At 33.1% G+C, this 22706-nt stretch overlaps 2 protein-coding genes and 1 long non-coding RNA gene across 3 annotated transcripts in view; 1 reads left to right on the forward strand and 2 right to left on the reverse strand.

Annotated features, from left to right (window-relative positions):
- Positions 1 to 74: 74 nt before the first annotated feature.
- On the reverse strand, positions 75 to 2641 carry LOC140057177 (roundabout homolog 2-like). Its single transcript, XM_072102733.1, has 5 exons — positions 2377 to 2641; positions 1801 to 2067; positions 1559 to 1653; positions 1338 to 1457; positions 75 to 847 (listed from the first exon to the last, which is right to left on the reverse strand). Exons 1-5 carry the CDS (start codon positions 2639 to 2641, stop codon positions 698 to 700), a joined length of 897 nt encoding a protein of 298 aa, XP_071958834.1. The 3' UTR covers positions 75 to 697.
- A 2072-nt stretch (positions 2642 to 4713) lies between these two features.
- Positions 4714 to 8437, reverse strand: LOC140057366 (uncharacterized). The gene is made up of 3 exons (XR_011846924.1): positions 8398 to 8437; positions 5122 to 5170; positions 4714 to 4849 (listed from the first exon to the last, which is right to left on the reverse strand). It is a non-coding gene; the product is annotated as an uncharacterized lncRNA (long non-coding RNA).
- A 4984-nt stretch (positions 8438 to 13421) lies between these two features.
- The window catches only part of LOC140057178 (uncharacterized), a 72751-nt gene continuing 63466 nt past the window's right edge, over positions 13422 to 22706 (forward strand). The window contains exons 1-2 of the mRNA XM_072102734.1: positions 13422 to 13670; positions 16399 to 16444. Coding sequence (XP_071958835.1) covers positions 16399 to 16444 — 46 coding nt within the window. The 5' untranslated portion in view covers positions 13422 to 13670. The remainder of the gene's footprint in view (positions 13671 to 16398; positions 16445 to 22706) is intronic.

Consider the following 22706-nt stretch of genomic DNA (forward strand, 5'->3'; position numbering starts at 1 on the left):
TGTAAGATGCGAGAGAAAGTTTAAAGTTACTATCTACTCTACTTTCTATTATTTTACAATTTTCTAATCTTCCTCAACTTGTTTATGTTGCAGCAGTAACGTAATTGCTATCAAAATACTATAACAAAGCACCGTATTTGTCACAGAATTATAAACCGCGCTGAAACCTCGGTAACTTGTAAGCAGCGTTCATCACTGTTTTACAGTATTTCAAATGCTATTGGTTGTTATATGTATTAACAACGAACTTTTAAATGAGTCGTCTGTACGACACAGAGTAGACCTCGTATCTTGTATCATCATTAAGGTACGATAAACAAAACAATTATTGTTTTCATTTGCATAAGATGTTTTCAGTGTGACTTTCTATACAGTTTGCAGTATACTTTCTATTTCTACTTTCTATTATTTTACATTTACATAAGTTGTTTTAAACTTTATCAATTAACAGATCTTCATTTGAAAATTTGTTCTCATTAACTAACTACTTGTAAAAATAATGCAGTAATTATCGATAATAATCAGTCTGTTCGAAATAAACATAGGCCTAACAGATAAGATGGTATCTCTCACCTCTTCCAAATTACAAATTTCTATGTGTACCAACCATACTTAATCATGGTTATCTTATCTTATCTTAGGCCCTAATTTTACTATTCATTACTTTATAACTTAAACACTAATTCGGGATGAACGTTTAGTCGTATAACTGTTTACTATAATGTGGTTCTGCAACCTTTTCTTTCTGTGACGTAATACAATCACGAGGCTCTTCATAAATGACCTCTTGACTTAAAGAAATAGGACTTTCAGGAGTTTGACATTCGATTTCAATCTCTTTTCTTTCCTAAAAAAACAAACAATAGCAATAATAATTGATTGTTTCTATTGAATATATTTTAACAAAATATTGTTAATGATGTGTTAAAATGTTATCAATGTATGTGCCATGTCGTAGAAAAGATGGTTTATTAGTCACTAACAAATTCATGGTACTTAAAAACAAGTTTCGATTGCTTATGATATAAGTAAATGTACTGGGTATATTTATTAATGTCAACAGAATCTTTCCTACACTGAACGTTATTTTTTGTTAAGCTTAATTCCCTCTTGCATGCAACGTGTTGTTTTTTCCCGCTGTTCACTCCGTCAAATCGAAAAAAACTTCGGTGTAAGAGTACAACCATAGAGGAAATTATACAATAGAATATTGGAAAATTATGATTTCAGTCTCCCATTGATTCTGTTTTGTTGGAATACTTCAACAGCGTCAAACCACAGAGTTGTCAAAATTAATTGTAAATCTGTTCAGTATTAATGTATTTAGGTTTTTTTACCTGTGTTCTTGTTCTAAATTGCCCTCTGTTGATTTTGCTGTAAACGTCAACATTGGATTGAGTTTTCACTTGGCATTGAAGATTTTGATATTTTGAATGGACTTCTCTTAATCGTCTTTGCTAAAGAAACAATTTCAATAAAAAGTTTGTTTGTTCGTTGGGTGCTTAAAGGAATGTTTATTCATCATCTTGACTTAAAACTGTAAACAAAAAGTACTTACAGCAATATAACATGTAAGAACAGAACCAAGAATGAATGCAATGATGATAGCCACAGTTAGTAGGCCCACTGTACCCATTTGAAACGAATCATCTACTGTAGAAAAGATTTAACCGTTTGTTCGGTTGTGAAATCATTGAAAATATTATCTTCAATACTGGGCTAAAAATGGTGAATGATTAAGTGGAAATGTATAATTCAAACACTAAACTATTACTTGGTAAATACAGTATGGTGACTTACCTTTCAAATTGTCTGTAGGCCCATCTGTAGGCCTACCTGCTTTGGGCCTACAGTTCTCAAGTGATGTAGAGGCATTAAGTTTTTCATTCTCTGCATAACATGTAAGATTTGATTGACATATCTCATCAGTAATTTCTATAATTGCTGTACATTCTCCTTTCTTAACCATTTCTCCATCTTGTAATATCAATACTGATGATGGCTTGGGATGGCCCTCTGCTGTACATGTTGCAAAACAATCTTCAGGTTTGAATGTTGCGATAATATCTATTGAGAGAAGATAAGGCTTAAAGCTTAAGAAGATTTAGAAATATTGTTTTGAATCGATATGGGCCTAACAGCAAGACAAATTACGCTTGTTATTACAGATTCAGTTCATCACACGTTTATTTAGTTATGAATGTAACTGGGTCCCAAGCAGAAAAAATAATAAGGATTTTCAAAATTTTAATATTTAGAATATAGATACAGAAATTTTATTTTTAGAAGAAAACAAAACAGTGGAACATTTTCTAATTTTTGTATTGCCTCATATATTTAATAGTAGGCTATATATATATATAATTTTCTACATACAAAATATTTCCAACTGTTTTCCGGCACTGGTTTTAGCATCAACTCCCTTAAACTGATCACTCTCGGCTTTACATGTATATATACCACTGTCTTCCATAGTGGCTGCTTCAATATTAAGGACATTTCCTTTGGTATTTATCTTCTTTCCATCTTTATACCAAGTAATGTAAGGAATAGGATCACCATTAGGTTTACTACAGGTAAATGTGACTATTTCACCTCCATAGGCAGTGCTTGCTGAGGCATTAAGACGTGGTTGATCCATGTCTGAGAAAAACAATACAAAAAACAACGAAAATAATGGTATAAAAATAAAACAATTTACAAATGGAAGAATGAAAGACATTTATAGAGTAGACCTAGTATTAATGAGGCATTAAGACGTGGCTGATCCAAGTCTGAGAAAAAGTATAAAACAAATTAGACAGCAGACAAATAAACATGTAGTCAACACAAATTACAACAAAAAGAAGTGTATATAGTATTATGCCTATTGATACTCAAGAAAATGTAACTCTAATTCCGGAGTTATACTATTGGCGTGACGTGGGAACATTTAAAATTATAGGCCTACTATTTAGTAAACAATTATAAGGACTAGATGGTACGGTACGCTCGCTTCGCTCGCGTACCATCTAGGTAATGCCCACAGATGGTTCTCGAATACATAATAATTTCAGCGTTAAAAAACTGGCGATTTCACTGATGTACGTACCGCAGGACAATAATACATGTCGTTTACAGGAAAGAATAAATAGACACTGATTTATGTACTGAACTAAAATTAGCACCCTGGGAATTATTTCCGAAAGAGAAACTTGTCACAAAATGAGACCAATTGTTTAAGTCAAATTTAAACAAACTTAATTTGTGTTTTGTATGTAACATTATAGGGTTGAGGGGTGGGAAAGAGGATGGGTGCAAAGAGGAACAATTTTTAAATATATTCTTTATCCATGTAGTAACGAAATATTAATTGTTTTCATGTTTTACAAATAATATACCACTAAACACAGTAAAACATTGCGATGTAATACTTTGTTGAAACTATCACCGTCCTAGTCGATTGAAATAGTACAGTACATGTAACGATACATCACTACCACGTGTATATGTTTAGGCCTATATAATGTAGAACAATTTGTGAAAACCACTTCTATTAGGGGCAAACCATAAATTCGATTTAATCGTCAATAAATATTAAATTATTGAACTCAACTTAATTAGTAGGTCTAATGGTTTTCAATTGTTTCTTAGAGCCAATTCATACTTAAGTTGGTTCCTACCCTACCCACCAAAGTTGTTCTGCGTTTAGGGCATGTGATGCACCGTAGGCCTATCCTCTACTGGCTTTACAACGCTACTCATGCCAGTGAGGGAAGGGTGATGATGTGGGTGGTTTAACTGCAATAATAAAGATGTGTACATAATATACGGCGACTGAAAACGCTAGCTCATTATCCGTTAAAAAAAATACCAACCATGGAACTATAATATAAGATATATATATATATATATATTATAGTTCCATGATCCAACCTCTGCAGCACAGATTGAAAAAAAAATGAATCGAATTTCTGTTATGAGTATACAGTACTTGCCTTTACGACGCCTGAGGGAATAGACACTTGTGGAATAGAGATTGGAATGTTCCATTCATTTCAAATCAATACATTTGTATAAACGTATATTAAATCTATCAAAATAGTAGTTTTTCAACATTATGATGCTGTACTCGAGCTGTTCGACCGGTTTTCAGCCATTAAAAACAATTATCGTAGGAGGAGATAGGAAAATGCGGAGCATCCTCGTATTATTGTCTGCGGGTATTTTTCAAGATGGACATGCATTAGACAGTGTATACACGATCGGAAAACACCCCTATTTGGGGCAAATCGTTGAACCTAAATTCGTTTTAATCGTCAATAACTAATTATCGAACTCAATTTAATTAGTAAACAGGGTTACATCAGGTTGTTAAAATCAGTACCGAAAGTACGAACCAACTTTATATACCATCGAGTAAACATTCTAGAAATTACGCGCGATTTACCGAATTTTGCCCTTACGTAAATTTATATATAGATGTCGGTTTATGATGGGTTTTTTTTTCAGGCTACAGTACATCATGATTATCTGTTATACTCACAATATACAGTTAGCATAGATGGACTTAATAATTTAATCAATCCATCTGCGATTTGTATCTGGCATCTAAATCTTCTCTGAGAATCGTTTCTTAAAGGATGTAAGATCACCAGGCTAGCTTCACCAGGAGCAGTGTGTAACCGGAAACGTGCATTTTCCATCTTTTTATCATTCACAATTCCTGGGTTGATCGTTACTTCATCTTCATTTAGTTCATCCCATTGTAGTGAAGTAGGAGTAGAAGTAAATTGTGAATAATCACAAGTTATCACCACTTCAGCGTCGCCTTCTTTAGCTGTCTGGTTAAAGGTCGTTTGACCATGTGCTTAAAATATTAAAAATATCCTATTGTTTACATTTAACCATTTTACTGTTGATAATTCAATATTTAACTGCCGCAAACTAAAAAAAAATATTTTCTATACTATACATACAAACAAGTAAAAAGAATAAAACTGCTTTCAACCTACTGTTTTTAGTTTTACGCGTTTGTAATCTGGTTATATAAAACTATTTCAATATTAACTGGCTGACTAAAAATTGTATTTGTCGTTTAGTTGTTGATTATCATATTTAGTTATATTTTAATTATCTTACCGAATAAAGATTGTAGATATACAATAAATAAAATTCGCTTCAACCCCATCTGGAAAAAAATGGATAAAAATATCTTTTTATTAAGATTGGCTTACAGCATGGAGGAAATCTATTTTTCCTCCATGAATATATAAAGTTGATATTATATATAATGAAATCCAAGTCGTAAATAATCGTTAACAACGAACAAAACAGAAGGATAGTATATTTTAAAAGAATAAAAGCTATTATACAGACACGCTTGTTCGTTACACGGAACCGGAGACGGTGCCGTTGCATTCTGTATATAAAAGTGACGGCACCGTCTTCCGTTCCGTGAAACGGATCATGTGTGAATTTAGCTTTTTCTATGCCCAACATAAATACAAGTTCTAGGCCTATATCTCTCTTTTTCTTCGATATCTGTAATCAGTATTATGAGTTTTGTTTTCACAATTATCGTCGCCGCCGCCGGCTCGTTTCATTTAGTTATCTTTATTATCATAATAGTTATTTCAAGATCAATGACAACATTGTCGCATTATATTAATTTTCAATCTCTCCTTCGTCTTCTTTTTTTATTTATATTTAGTTATGGTTAAGCTACTTACCTTTGTCTTCTCTGGAAAAAATTGTGTGTCTGTGTCGGTTATTAGTAGGCCCTATAATTCGTTATTATTTTAAATAAAATTGTACTTTTTTGTTTCATTTTCGATCGCATTCAAGGACGTAATCAACCATGACATTGATATTTAAACTGATGATTGGTTGATTAATTTATAATATAAACCTTTATTTTATATTATCAATTATATATGTTTGTTCTATCACTCTCGTCTTATTCTTTTATACGATCACAATAATCGTATTTTAGAGAGTGGCTCAGAGGATGCACGTGGGCATAACTACTGTGTAGGCCTATAATTCCCGTTCGATGAAATGCTTATACAAAATATCATCTTCAGAAAATATTGTACATCTTCATAGCGAATACCGTTATGAAGTTAAAGTTAAAGATGTATTGTCTCCCTGGAAAAATAATTCTTTATGTTAACATATTTTTTTCTTGAAATATGCCATAATTCTAATGTTCCATAATTCAATTTGACCAAAAATTGGATCGGAAAAACAATCAATCAACCTGTTATTTAAAGCAAGAAAGTAGTGAAATTGGCTGCCAGCCAATAATGGGTTTTTGATTGAATTTAACCGTTTGTCAGCATGTCGGGTCTTATAAGTGAAAACATTTTGTTTTCGTTTTTCCCTGCCGGTAAGTATAATTAATTATTATTTATTAAAACTACAAAATGGCCTATTCAAAATTTGATTTTATTAATCTTATTTTTTTCATGTTTTTGGGGGACTATACATCTTATTTATTATACACTGTATATGCTAAAAAATATAAAAAACAAGAGTAACATAATTACCCTTTTTGTCACTTCGGGCGTTCCATAACATTTTATTTTTGAAGTACAGGGATGTTTAAAAGCAATGGGGGGTGTCACGCCAAATGAGGTACCACTGCCAAATGAGGTACCGCACTTAATTTGGCGTCTAAGGCGCCAAATTAGGTACTATTGCAAAATGAAGTTCTATTGTAATTTTGTAAAATACAGTTTATATAAAACAAGCATTATTTAAGCCAGTATTAAACTACAATATGTATTCTGTGTTGTTACGCCTGTTATTAGATCAAGCTATTACATTAAATTAAATATAAAGCAGAAAATAGTTATCCTTTTTTGATTTTCGTCGAATAGATCGAAGCGGAAGTGCTTCGGTCATGGTCCGCAAATTATATGATACGCCTTGTGTACCAAAATGTTTTTACTGCTTTTAGTTGAATCACCGCGTGTACAGTTAAAACCAATAGATTGTGCTGCAGTGCAGATTGTCTGTATAGTAATGTGGGCTGTGTGCTTCCTTGGGGGTCTGTCTATCAAGGTACAACATTTCGACGAAGCCATTTAATATTTTCATTTTGTTTTAATATCTGTAGAATGCGTCGTCATTTATTCTGAAGCTAATACTGTAGGCCTACCGTAATCGGGCGGTATTATTAAGGCTAGCTCACGTACAGCAGAATTCACACGTAGAATTATGTGGTGTTGCTTGATTGTAAATTGCCCAGATTCTTCATTAGGAAAGAACTGATCAATTTGAATTCAATGAAGGTTAATTCTAGAACTGATATTTAAGGAGTCTTTAGAACAGATTAAGATGTCCTCTATAAACGGAGTCCTCACAAACTCATATAAGAGGTCCTCTTGTAAAATCAGGTTCCCGTCGAATTTATTTTAGATAATTAACTAAATTATCATAGATTTCGTACCCACCATTCCATCGATAGCTTTTTTTTTCTCTTTTGTGGCGCAAACACCACTTTTATCCACATTCATATACTGTATTATCATGTCATTACATAAAATTATATTATTTAACACATTTGTTAATTCCCAATTCATCAGTAACATTTTTACATTTATGAATTCCGTATTGCCTCCTATTTTCATTAATGTTCTTCGTTTTAAAATATTTTACACATAAAGAATTTGTGAGATTTTCAATTGTTTGTTTTAATTTTACAACCCGGATTATACAATGTATTTATATACAAGATAAAATGAATTAAATCAGATCAGCACCACCTGTAACTCGTATCATCACAGTGAATTCCTTTTCTGATAATCGAGCAAATTAGAATTTATATTAACATAATAGTATTTCTTAAAGCTACCCATTTTTCTTTATTGTTATATCTTTCACATTCAATGTTATGCATATTGCTTCCTTTTGAATGAATTCCATAAAGATTTACCCACTGGCTTATTTAATGCTGATTTATTCTATAAATAGTGAAGGCTGCAAATGTGTAAATATAGGCCTAATCTACTATATTCCATCGATATAGCTAATTAAATTACTGTATGTCAATAAATAAAGAATATTAACTTACAGTAGCATCCCACTCTCATCACCCCACAAAGTATAAAAGTGCATGCATGTTCCATATTATGTACGACGTATGAATTGATGGAACGAACAATCGAGATGAAAATAACGCATGCAATCTCCATTGCAAAATTAGGTTCCATTTACGTATAAATTCTAATATTCCCGACCTCAAAATAATTAGTGTTATAACTACGGTATCTGCATTTAGCTTCCTAAAATTTCGTCCACCCCTCCGAACATGTTTTCAACATCGTATGAACAAACAAGGTGACCGATTTTTTAGGTTCCATTGCATTATTGCGAATTTAAGGTTGTTTCCAACTTCGAAGTAATACTTACTTAGAATTTCGCTCACCACCCCATTCCCATCCAAACTTGTTTCCCACATCGTAATATGAACAAACGAGATGACGACTTTATTGCAAAATTACGTTCAATTAATTGCGAATTCACGTTGTAGTCCAGTCAAAAATCACCCTCACCATGGTATAAGAACGTACCCTAATAAAATTTCATCCGTAGGTTCTATGTATATAGGTAATAACATTTCTTGATGTTGCGTCTTGCAAAACTTGGGATTTTACGAGAAAATTAGACTTTTATACCCAATTTATAACTACCTCATGTCGTATTATTGTGTACAGCGAATTCGACGAAGCGTGACTAAAATTACGAGACGCCGTTAGCGCCCGTTGAAAAATGCATTAACAAAGCTAAAAACCTACAAAATTAATAGTTTATACAATAATTTAAATATAGTTTACAATAAATTGTATAATAAAATACATAACATATAAAGAAAACCCAAGTATAATCTCAAATATTTACAGATATGTGTTTAAAAATGTACAAATCAAAATGGCCTTCCATAAAATAAAGTGCGCCCTCACTCGTCATACTTTTATCGGACTTGTATGGATGGTTATACAAGGCATTAATATATGAAACACGATGCGGTTTGTTAGTTATTGCCTCTGCAAGAGGCAGAATATTATATTTTCACAAATATATTTCCAATTTTTATCATGGAAAAAAAGAATTGTATATATTTAAACACATTACAACCTCCAGTATACCATCATGATGGATTAAGTGTATATTTGTATATCTGCGCTGAAGCGTAATGATCTACTAGTTTTTCTGGTTTTATTTTTAGACATTCTTTTTTTTTAACAGCATTACTTGCGTGGATATCACAATGCATTGCATATTTTGAACTATCATTCGCGATTATGATCTTAATTAGTGTAAGAACCAATCATTTAAGGATAATCCATTTCGTGTAGGCCTATACGAAAGATACTAGGCCCTACCTCAAGTAGCCCTACTTTCACTTTCCAACAATTATTAAGAGCGTATCAAAGGGGCTGGTTGGCATTCGTCTGAATCAACATTTATCATTTTTCCCTTTCACCCGCCGATGCCCCCACTGCCAATGGGGAGGAGGAGCCGGTTTGATCCTCTCTGAATCCGTCTGGCCTTCACATCGTACCGATGTGTGAAGTTTGAGCCAATAAACGTCATTCATGACGATTCTTTAAGTTCGAAGTCGTCTTCCAGAATTCAAAGCATTCTAAATTTAAAGTATTTTTCCGTTTTTCCACCGTTCACATTTCACTAAATAAAAGAAAGTGAGAATGTTGGAGTGTGATTCGCGAGAAACGACATACTGTATTACCCAATTCTCCCAATTTTTTAAGACGTGACGTATATTAAATACATTCTAATATAAAGTGTTTTGGTTGAGAGTAGTCCTACAATTATTATTGGACATTTTATACACAAAAGCATGTCATAAACGATCGGTTCACCTCCACGGCCTGAAAGTTCTCACTTGGGACAAAAAAGTAAAGTCCAGAACAAAAGTTTTATATGCATTTATTTCAAATATTGTTATCCGCCGAGTCCGACACATTTTAATGCATTTAAATAAAATTTAAAAAGCTTGGGAGAACACAGTAGTTTAATTTGTTGGCTTATTCAAATGCTTATAAATGACGTTTTAAACATAAAAGATGTAGGCTATTTTTCCCAAAAGTGAAGATGAACATTAATTAATTAATTAAATGTAAAAGAATAACACAGTTATCCGTCAGAAGTCTTCGAACAGAAAGAATCTTCGGTGGCAGGATTACATTTTCTAAAACACGAAATTGTCTCACACATCATACGATGCCAATAAACAATTCAAAGAAAATTAAACAAAACTAACAATCACAAGGATTCTTTGTTGCGGATAACCAATGAGAAAATATTTCAGAGTACTTTATTAATTTAAATCTTTATTATATCGTATACGCGAAATGGACTGTCATTTAAAAATGATTCTTACTCAAATTAATATTGACTATAATCGCGAATAAACAAATGCATTGTGATATCCACGCAAGTAATGCTGTGAAAAAAAGAATGTCCAGAATATAACCAGATAACTAGAAGATCATTACGCTATAGCATATACAATACGGCGCTTCACTTAATCCATCATGATGGTAGACTGGAGGTTGTAATGTGTTTAAATATATACAATTCTTTTTTTCCATGATAAAAACTAGAAATATATTTGTGAAAATATAATATTCTGCCTCTTGCAGAGGCAATAACTAACAAACCGCATCGGGTTTCGTATTATTAATGCCTTGTATAACCATCCATACAAGTCCGATAAAAGTATGACGAGTGAGGGCGCACTTTATTTTATGGAAGGCCATTTTGATTTGTACATTTTTAAACACATATCTGTAAATATTTGAGATTATACTTGAGTTTTCTTTATATGTTATGTATTTTATTATACAATTTATTGTAAACTATATTTAAATTATTGTATAAACTATTAATTTTGTAGGTTTTTAGCTTTGTTAATGCATTTTTCAACGGGCGCAAACGGCGTCTCGTAATTTCAGTCACGCTTCGTCGCATTCGCTGTACACAATAATACGACATGAGGTAGTTATAAATTGGGTATAAAAGTCTAATTTTCTCGTAAAATCCCAAGTTTTGGACTAGTCCAGTCAAAAATCACCCTCACCATGGTATAAGAACGTACCCTAATAAAATTTCATCCGTAGGTTCTACGTATATAGGTAATAACATTTCTTGATGTTGCGTCTTGCAAAACTTGGGATTTTACGAGAAAATTAGACTTTTATACCCAATTTATAACCGCCTCATGTCGTATTATTGTGTACAGCGAATGCGACGAAGCGTGACTGAAATTACGAGACGCCGTTAGCGCCCGTTGAAAAATGCATTAACAAAGCTAAAAACCTACAAAACTAATAGTTTATACAATGATTTAAATATAGTTTACAATAAATTATATAATAAAATACATAACATATAGATAAAACTCAAATATAAACTAAAATATTTACAGATATGTGTTTAAAAATGTACAAATCAAAATGGCCTTCCATAAAATAAAGTGCGCCCTCACAAGTCATACTTTTATCGGACTTGTATGGAATGGTTATACAAGGCATTAATATACGAAACCCGATGCGATTTGTTAGTTATTGCCTCTGCAAGAGGCAGAATATTATATTTTCAAAAATATATTTCTATTTTTTATCATGGAAAAAAGGATTGTATATATTTAAACACATTACAACCTCCAGTCTACCATCATGATGGATTAAGTGAATTGCGCCGTATTGTATATCTGCTAAAGCGTAATGATCTCCTAGTAGTTATCTACCTAGTTTTATTCTGGACATTCTTTTTTTTTCACAGCATTACTTGTGTGGATATCACAATGCATTGTATATTCGCGATTATAGTCAATGTTAATTTGAGTAAGAATCATTTTTATATGACAGTCCATTTCGCGTATAGGCCTACGATTTAAATGAATAAAGTCGTCTGAAATATTTTCTTATTGGTTATCCGCAACGAAGTTAATCCTTGTGATTGTTAGTTTTGTTTAAGTTTCTTTGAATTGATTCATCCAATTTCGTCTTTTAGAAAATGTAATCCTGCCACCGAATATTTTTTATGTTCGAGACGTCTGACGGATAACTTTTACGTTTAATTAAATAATCTTCATCTTCACTTTTTGGGACAATAGCCTACATCTTTTAAGTTTAAAACGTCATTTATAAGCAATTGAATAAGCCAACAAATTAAACTACAGTGTTCTTCCAAGCTTTATAAATATTATTCAAATTCATTAAAATGCGTCGGACTCGGCGGAAAACAATATTTGAAATAAATGCATATAAAAAGATTTTTGTGGACTTTACTTTCTCGTCCCAAGTTAGAACTTTCAGGTCAGGCCGTGGAGGTGAACCAATCGTTTATGACATGCTTTTGTGTATAAAATGTCCAATAATAATTATCATTGTAGGACTACTCTCCACCAAAAAAAGTTTATATTAGAATGTATTTATTACGTCACGTCTTAAAAAAAGGAGAATTGGGTAATACTGTATGTTGTCGTTTCTCGCGAATCTTACATCACACTCCCACATCTCACTATCTTTTATTTAGTGAAATGTGAATGGTGGAAAAACGGGAAAATACGTTAACTTTAGAATACTTTGAAATCTGGAAGACGACTTCGAACTTAAAGAATCGTCATGAATGACGTTTATTGGCTCAAACTTCACACATCGGTACGATGTGGAGGCTAGACGGATTCAGAGAGGATCAAACCGGCAACTCCTCCTCATTGGCAGTGGGGGAAGTGGTTGGTGGCGGCGGGTGAAAAGGGAAAATGAAAAATGTTGATTTAGACGAATCCCGACCAGCCCCTTTGATACGCTCTAAATAATTGTAGGAAAGTGAAAGGCCTACTTGAGGTAGTATCTTTCGTATAGGCCTACGCGTAATTGATTATCCTTAAATGATTGGTTCTTACTCTAATTAAGATTATAATCGCGAATGGCAGTTCAAAATATGCAATGCATTGTGATATCCACGCAAGGAATGCTGTGGAAACAAAAATGTCCAAAATAAAACCAGCAGAACTAGTAAATCATTACGCTCCAGCAGATATACAAATATACACTTTATCCATCATGATGGTATACTGGAGGTTGTAATGTGTTTAAATATATACAATCCTTTTTTCCATGATAAAAAATATAAATAAATTTGTGAAAATAAAATATTCTGCCTCTTGCGTCAAAAAAAGGCAATAACTAATAAACCGCATCGGGTTTCGTATATTTATGCCTTGTATAACCATTCATATACAAGTCCGATAAAAGTATGACTCGTGAGAGCGCACTTTATTTTATGGAAGGCCATTTTGATTTGTACATTTTTAAAACACATATCTGTAAATATTTTAGTTTATATTTGAGTTTTCTCTATATGTTATGTATTTTATTATACAATTTATTGTAAACTATATTTAAATCATTGTATAAACTATTAGTTTTGTAGGTTTTTAGCTTTGTTAATGCATTTTTCAACGGGCGCTAACGGCGTCTCGTAATTTCAGTCACGCTTCGTCGCATTCGCTGTACACAATAATACGACATGAGGTGGTTATAAATTAGGTATAAAAGTCTAATTTTCTCGTAAAATCCCAAGTTTTGCAAGACGCAACATCAAGAAATGTTATTACCTATATACATAGAACCTACGGGTGAAATTTTATTAGGGTACGTTCTTATACCATGGTGAGGGTGATTTTTGACTGGACTATTTGTGTTTATTTGGAAATAAGTAATATCAATATTTATAACACGATTAGCTCGCCAGAAAAGTGCTGCCAAAGACCTAGCCTTGTGTGATACAGGCCACGCGAACCTCATTTGGCAATGTCACTTCATTTGGCGTTACAGGGCGTATTCGATCCGGCGATTTCCCACAAGTCGCGTACAAATTTATAGAAGCTCCAGTTTATTTTAGCAGAAGTTATTAAACCTGTTCAAAAGAGGGAGAGGTAACTATAGCCACATTCTACTTGATTTTAAGGAGATTAGATTTAGCCTTTACATCCAGCAGCTAACGAAAGGGTGTCACGAAAGCTCAGACCACGAAAGCTCAGACCCCCTAAGACCTAAGAATAGATCACGAAACCAAACACCTAAGATTACAAATATTTATCTTTCGCACCTGCCTTGTATTTTAACTCCCAACATTTATTCTGAATACCACACCTTAGAATTGGCACTTTCATGAAAAAGAATCACATAAAAAGTAACAAATACATTTTTAAATTGATGATTTTACAGACGTTTTTCTCGCACACAAAATGACTAGCCTACAGTACAGAGTAGGCCTACCCCATGGGCCATGTTCAATGTTTTTGTTTCTATGGAACGTCAAAAGAGCAAAAACTATATAGAGGGCTGAAAACTCTGTGGAGTCCATCTACAGTGTGGATGGAACAATGTAAAATTAAAATTGTAATGATAATAGTATAATCATGCAAGTACGAAGAAATAAATACTGGCAAATACATTTTAATTTAAAAATCAGGATAAGTTTTTTTGTTTCGTTTTCTTTCTGTTTTTATACTTGTACTATTATTGTTGCTCTTTTGGCGCTCCATAGAAACAAAAATATTGAGCATGGGGAGCTCGAGGAGTTACATTGTCATTACAGTATACAAAGAAACACATCTGTAAAATCATTATTATGTGTTTCTCCTTCTGAAAGTACTTATAAGTCCTAATTTTAAAGTGTGGTGTTCAGGATAAAGTTAGTCAACAAATTTGGAGTCAAAATACAAGAAAGGCAGGTGCGTAAGAAAAACATCCTCTGAAGCAACACAATGGAGTAAATATATACCAACAAACAACCCGTCAAGTTTGTTTGTTGTAAAGAAAAAATATACATTTACTCAACGGGCGAAAATAATGTGAGTTTATCTATGTTTTGCGGTAGTATTAAATTATATTTATGGTAATAAATGAAACCTACTGTGTTTAAAATTATGTATGGATAAACAAGTATTGTTTTTAAGCTGTAGTATATCTTAGTATTTGTAATCTTTTAGGTGTTGGGTCTTAGCTTTCGTGATCTTAGGTCTTAGGGGGTCTGAGCTTTCGTGGTCTGAGCTTTCGTGACACCCGCTAACGAAATGGCCAGTAGTGAGTTTTAGTTAGAGAGTTAGGACAGGTTAGCTAAACCATGGATTAAAGAATAGAATATTCTTTAATCCATGGCTAAACTAAGCGTCTACCACCCACGCTCATTTTGTCGTGGGAAAACCCAGAAACAGTGATTATCATTTGTGGGTTTATTATTGTTTTGTCCAAAATTATTGTGTTTTGCAAATTGTGTTTAGCCAGACAGGGATTTCCCATAATTTTATTCCCAACTTGAAAAAATGAAATATCGGGAGGTTTTATAAAACTGTAGAGGGCGCTAAAATAATATGTCAAACCATAGAGGGTGCTGTGGAAAACCTAAAAATATTATCTACAATTGTTAATGTGGATTTGTCAGGTGTCCCGAAGGCGGAAAATTATTTCATTATAACATATATACTGTACATACATATAATATTTATAACACATGAATGCATTCCGGCTATAGGCCTATATATAAAATCTTACAGACTGATATAATTGATATGTTATTAGTATGTTTTATATTCCCTTATCGTCTAATGTAATATAAATCAATACTGTATTAATATATCGGGAGATTTTTTTGGTTTATCCAAAATATTGGAAATACAAGAAATTGCATTTTAGCAGGAGAGCACTAGGAGATGACTCAAAATATCGAGAGACTCCCACCATCGGGAAAATTGGCAGTCTGCTAGTACTATCTTTTCCATACATCTACAGTAATCACGAACGTTCCATAGTACAGAACACTGTTACTGTGCAACGTACAAATTATTTTTTGCTGAAAAATATGCTATAATGAAAAACAAACTTGAAAGTCAATTGAAACTACTTATTGCTTTTGAAAGGCAAATGAAATTTCATTGCATTTTCACATGACTGAACACCAGTAGGCCTAACTGTTCAAACAACAATGGTAATTGTAGTTTGGAAGCCCAAATCTTGGTAGTACCACTGTAGTGGTTACTGGCTGTATAGTAATTTAAGTTTCGTTTTTCATTGACATTTTCATTCCAAACAATAGAACAAAACAGAACGAAAATGGAATGGAATGTGATACAAGCTTTGTTTGTCAATTGGAAAAACCAATTTTGTCAGTATAGTGCTCAGAGACAAAATATATATATATATTTTAAAAATCAATTTTTTTGTAACCCTAACGAATAAGTAAACAATTGTTAACAATAATATACATCTTTCAGATATATAAACCACTTATTTGTTATTTCAGAATGCCCAGGGTACATAGACTGTATACTCTTGACATGATTACATCAATTTAGTGTTGTATTATTTTAATATACAGATGCATTTACTAGTGGGTGTAGTCATATTCTTCGTTTTTAACAATGGTAAGTACTTCATATTTCATTTTGTTCTAACTTTTCTTTCGTTTACAAAGTAAAAGTTACATATCAATACAGTTTTATATTTAATGCTTTTTTTTTGCGATTGAAAATAGCATTTTCTGTGCTAGTTGGTGTATGCATGTATTTTATAACTCACTGGTTTTATCTATGTTGCTGATAATCATAACATTCACACCTTGGTTTGGCTAGGTTGATTAATCAATTGTTGTATTTGGTATTACCTTTTTTATACCTCCATGGTATTACAGTATTAGTAGTTTATAGAATAAAAAACATTTCTATTGTTTCCTGATTGTACAGTATTCTTGCAATGGCACATGTCATTTGATATTAGTTAGAGAAATCTTTTTTATAACTGTTCTATCCTTTTTAAATGGCATCTATAACTTCTAGGCCTATGTAGTGAATTTATTTTAGTTGGTTCCGAGCTTTCTCAGGCGTATATATTTCCACGCGACGTACACTGCTGTCACTGAATGATAACTCATACAAAAAGTATATTTAACTCAACTAGAACTTTTATTCCTTGTAATTCGATTAATACATCTTTCTACCTCTACCAGTCAAGCCTTAATATTTTCTTTATCAACTTTCCGTTTATCTACTCTGATCTTATTCTCTCTTCTCCTCTAATATCTATTACATTCTACTTTATACTGGATATGCAAATTTTAGGCTTCAGAGGAGGATAACATTTTCCCTCCAAAAATTATACGATTTTGATTGGCTAATAATAAGGCGGACCTGGTCTAAAGCATCCTTCTCTAAACACAGAGAATCACAACATCAATAATATGACATTCCCCTTTTTGGGAAAAAGATTGTGTCAATCTTTCCAAAAATGTTAACATTTAAAACCATTTTACTTTAAACTATCTACTAATAACACCTCTATAATATATTTATGCACGGCTTAATCCATCTGCATTTCCATTTAATGATCCTTTCTTGTAAATAACTTTAAATTTATATCCTTGTAAAAACAGAGCCCATCTCATAAGTCTAACATTGGCACCCTTCATTGAGTCCATCCATCTCAATGCCTGGTGGTCAGTATGAACTTGAAATTCACAACCATACAGATAATACTTAAGTTTATTGATAGCCCAAACAATAGAGAGGCACTCTTTTTCTGGCACAGAATATCTCTGCTCATGTACAGATAACTTTCTACTTAAGTACACAATGGGATAATCATTACCCTCACCATCTATTTGGATCAGCACTGCACCTATGCCATAATTTGAGGCATCGGTTTGCAATATAAACATCTTATCAAAATTTGGGGCTTTTAATGCATTATCATCAGTAAGTCGTTTCTTTAAAGTTACAAAGGCATTTTCACATTGTTCATTCCACTTAACGGTATTACTTTTACTCTTTAAAGTTAAATCAATCAATGGCTTAGCAATTATTGGCATAGTTCTGTACAAATTTTCTGTAATAGCCCGTTAATCCGAGAAATGATCGGACTTGTTTCTTAGACAAAGGTCTGGGGAACTTTTCCACAGCCTCAACCTTATCAATCATGGGTCTAATTTCTCCATTACCAATCTTATGCCCCAGAAATTCTACCTGTGCATAGGCAATTTTACATTTCAAAGGCTTTGCTGTCAATCCAGCACTACTTAATCTTTCTAATACATCATTCAAATGAAAAATATGATCTTTCCAAGTTTGACTATAAATACATATGTCATCTATATATGTCTTAGCATATCCCTCAGTACCTTGTAATACCTTATCCATTAATCTTTGGAAAGTACTAGAGCTGTTTTGCATACCAAATGGAAGTACATTGTAACAATACTGTCCAAATTGTGTAATAAATGCTGATTTGTCTTTGGTCTTAGGATCCAGAGGCACCTGGTAAAATCCTTTAGTTAGATCTAACGTAGTTATGTATATTGCGGATGATACCTCATCCAACATTTCGTCTATGCGAGGCATAACATAAGGGTCAAATTGTGTAGTCTTATTTAGTGATCTAAAATCTGTCACCATTCTAATTTGATTCTGGCCTTTCTTCAGGGCAATAATAGGTGCAGCATAGGCACTAACTGTAGGTTCTATTATACCCATAGCCAACATACTATCTAATTCCTCTTTCAATTTACCCTTTAATGCTTGGGGCGTTCTATATGCCCTATGCCTTATAGGCATTTCACCATTAGTCTTAATTTCATGTGTCACTAAGTGAGTTCTACCTGGTACATCCGAGAATACATTCTGTTGGTACTTTAACAATTCTGTTAATTGTTTAGTTTGTGTATCATTTAAATTACTACTAACGTTAACGTCTCTCCATGTTTGTGATTGATGATAAGACAATCCTATGTCTATTTCACTATCTAACTCATTGTCATGGACTGTTTCATTTAAGTCTACTTCTTCTATCGACTGAACATTTGTTACTACATAATAACCATCTTTACTTATTTCTACTTTATCATACCATCTCTTTAACATATTAACATGTAGAATTTGTTTTTCTTTTCTTCTACCTCCTATGTATATTTCATAATTTACATCATTGACCTTTTTTGTAACAGTGAAGGGGCCTTGCCATTTACTGTCTAACTTACTATTTCCTACTGGAAGGAATATCAACACTTTGTCCCCTTCTACTGTACAAATTCTCTATCAATAGCATTCTTGTTATAATTGTGGGACATAATTTCTTGTTGTTCAAGTTTGTTTACATTAGCATCTTTCATTAATTCCTCCATTTTTTCTCTTATGTCTAACATGTATTTGATAACATCAGTAGATGTTTCTTCATATTCTACCCAATTACTTTTGAGTAAACTCAAGGGTCCCCTCACCTCTCTACCATAAAGCAATTTAAAAGGTGAATGGCCCGTCGCTTTACTAGGAACTTCTCTGTATGCAAACAGAAAGGGGGGTATGTAGTTATCCCAATTTTTTCTTTGCTTAACTGTAAGTGTCCTTATCATATTTTTCAATGTACCGTGAAATCTTTCAACAAGCCCATTGCTTTGGGGGTGGTACACTGTAGTCTTTAATTGATTAATCCCCAACATACTACATATAGATTGCATAATTGAAGACATGAAATTAGTTCCTTGATCATGTACAATCTCTTCGGGTAATCCTACTCTAGTAAAGACTTCTATTAGAGCCCTGGCTACTGTTTCAGCTCTAACATTGGGTAACGGGATAGCATCCGGATATCTCGTAGCATAGTCAATTATAGTAAGCATATATTTGTTATTACGGCTTGTTCTAGATAAGGGTCCAACAATGTCTATCGCTATACGTTTAAATGGTGTACTTATAATCGGTAATGGTATCAAAGTATGTTTCCTTTTACTTTTACCCTTATCTACCTTTTGGCATTCCTTACAGACTTTACAATAGACTACCACATCTTTAAATATACCTGGCCAATAGAATTGGTTCAGGACCCTACTTTTAGTTTTCTCAACACCCATGTGACCTGCAAATGGCACATTATGACCTAAGTGTAATACACCCTGTCTACACTGAGTGGGTAATACAATCTGTTCCACTTGGTTATTCTTATCTTTAATACTACTCCAATTTCTCATCAATATACCTTGTCTCATAAAGAAACATACCCTATGCTGACCTATTTCTTCTATAGGGACTACCCTGTCAAACACTCCTTTGAGTGAGTCATCCTTAGTTTGCAATTTGATCAGTTCTTGTTTAGTTAGGTTCAGCTTGTGCTGTTGTTTTATGTTTAACTGTTTTATCTTTAGCTTTATCCTCATTTTCGTCAAACAAATTATTCATTTCTGTTCCATTCATATCATCTAAACACTTAGTTTTATTTACTTTGTTGTCATTTACTACTGTTTTCAACAATTGTACATTAGTTTCTTTAGGCGGCTCTTCTATCGGCTTAAAGTTACTATCTTTCCCTAACAATATCATTTCGTCTTGTATTCTAACATCATTTTCTATTCTGGCTTGCTCCCTAGTTAGGACGAACATTTCTTTAGCCATTGTTTCCCCACAATTCTGGTCCAAATCATGACCCAATAACATGTCCCTCTGTAATCCTTCGATTACGGCTACAATCACTTTTCCTGTCACTATCTTACTTTCTATAGCTACCTCAGCTAAGGGGACGGTAATATCGCCTCCTATACCTCTTAACGTAACCCATTTTCCTGGCAAGTAACATTTGTTAGGCACTAGACTTTCCTTAACAGCTGACTGGGTACATCCCGAGTCTCTAAGCATAGTTATATCCTGTCCTTCTAATTTTCCTGGTATTATACACTTCTCCATTTTATTTTCTACACTATCCATAACTACTTGGGGTCTATCTGATTTTATTCCTTTACATCTTAAGCCATCTTTCACATTCGGGCCCTTCTTAGTGTCACTAGTCTTTCCTTTTGCTACCATCTTAGGACAATCCCCTATTTTATGTCCCTTCTCTTTACAATTGAAGCATAGGCCATTAATCCATTCATTTAAAGGTTCTCTCTGTTGGAAATTTCTACCATAGTTATGGAATTTGCCTCCCCTTCCGCGATACCTATTGTATCCTTGCTGCCTAGCTCCAGGGTTATTCTGAGTCGTACTATTCTTAGGTTTACTATTTTCTTGGCCCTTATAATACGTAGGCTTATTTTCAGAATTTACGGCATTCCAATAGCCACGGCCACCTCTATTAGCTATATAATCATCGGCTATCATAGCCATATCATTGCTCTTATTTACTTGTTTATCTCTAAGATAAAGCCTCAGATCTTCAGGCATCATCTTCTTTTACATTAGCACATTTCATCCAACATTTTAAATAATGGGAGAGCTCATTCAGCCATTCCCTGATGGACATATCTTTAACTCTGTTTGAATTTCTAAATTTAAATCTGTAGGTCTCTGCGGACACATCATACTTTTCTAAGATTGCCTTCTTTAAGGTATCATAATCTACACATTCTTTTACGCTTAAGGATGCATATGCTGTCCTAGCTTTACCAGACAGTTCAGGTGCTAACCTAGCAGACCACGTATTCTTATCCCAACCTGTGGCTTCTGCCAAGTGTTCAAATGTTCTAAAATATATATCAATATCATCTGATTCCTTCAAAGTAGGAACCTTTACCTTCATTTCATCTACTATATTCCTAGCATTACTGTAGCTAGACCTATTTTCTAATTCCATCATTTTCACTCTTTCTTGTGATTCTATTTTCTTTTGCTCTATATCTGCTTCTAATCTTAATTGGTCTTGTTGGTATTGTAATTTTAACTTTTTGTTTTCGGCCTCAAACTTCATTCGAAAATATTTGAGCATCATATCTTTAGGCATACCGCCGGGTATTTCGGGCAAATCAATATCCCTAGCCATTTTATCATATATTTCATTGACTTGGTCAACCTCTTCTTGGTCAACCATATCTTCCCTAGTATCTTTTTCTGACATAGTCTTATCTATATTTTTACCCGATCTTAAAGTTGTCATGCTAATAACAATTTTACTAATGAAATATGTAAACTTATGTATACAAAATATGTTATAAAAGTATTTGTATTACCTTGATTCCATTCAGATATGTAAAAATATGAAATCCACATAAATTTTTAAATGCAATACAATATAAGACATTAATTTACTTCAAAATCAAAGTCACAAACAACGTTCCAAGTTCGCTCCGTACAAAAATTTACTTTCGAAATAAAAATAGTTTACAAAGTCAGCTTTGCAAATCTTCTCCAAATTTACTGGGCTTCCTTCTGTTACTTCAGTCTTCTTCTTTCAGACCTCGGTGAATATATACAGTATCTCCGATGAATATCCAGCAGTCTTGAGCTCAACAGTATTTCTTCTTCGTTGTAATATCCAAACAACGCACGGTATAAAAACTGTCAGGAATCCAGATCTTCGTAACCATTTAACTTTTTGGTTACTGATTTAACAGGCCCGTAGAGTAGGCACTGTCACTTCTTCTTCTTCTTCTTCTTCTAGATACTTAAATCATGTATCTTTAAACAAAAATTTTCACCGCTGCCACCATATAGTGAATTTATTTTAGTTGGTTCCGAGCTTTCTCAGGCGTATATATTTCCACGCGACGTACACTGCTGTCACTGAATGATAACTCATACAAAAAGTATATTTAACTCAACTAGAACTTTTATTCCTTGTAATTCGATTAATACATCTTTCTACCACTACCAGTCAAGCCTTAATATTTTCTTTATCATCTTTCCGTTTATCTACTCTGATCTTATTCTCTCT

The sequence above is a fragment of the Antedon mediterranea genome, chromosome 8 (genome assembly GCF_964355755.1).
Source record: "Antedon mediterranea chromosome 8, ecAntMedi1.1, whole genome shotgun sequence".
Classification (NCBI taxonomy): domain Eukaryota; kingdom Metazoa; phylum Echinodermata; class Crinoidea; order Comatulida; family Antedonidae; genus Antedon; species Antedon mediterranea.

Coding starts and splice junctions, on each gene's coding strand:
- LOC140057177 (XM_072102733.1), bottom strand. CDS start 2,641: ATGGATCAACCACGTCTTAATGCCTCAGCAAGCACTGCCTATGGAGGT. Junction 1,458..1,558: donor TTCTTACATGTTATATTGCT/GTAAGTACTTTT, acceptor TTGTTTCTTTAG/CAAAGACGATTAAGAGAAGT. Junction 848..1,337: donor AATTTAGAACAAGAACACAG/GTAAAAAAACCT, acceptor TTGTTTTTTTAG/GAAAGAAAAGAGATTGAAAT.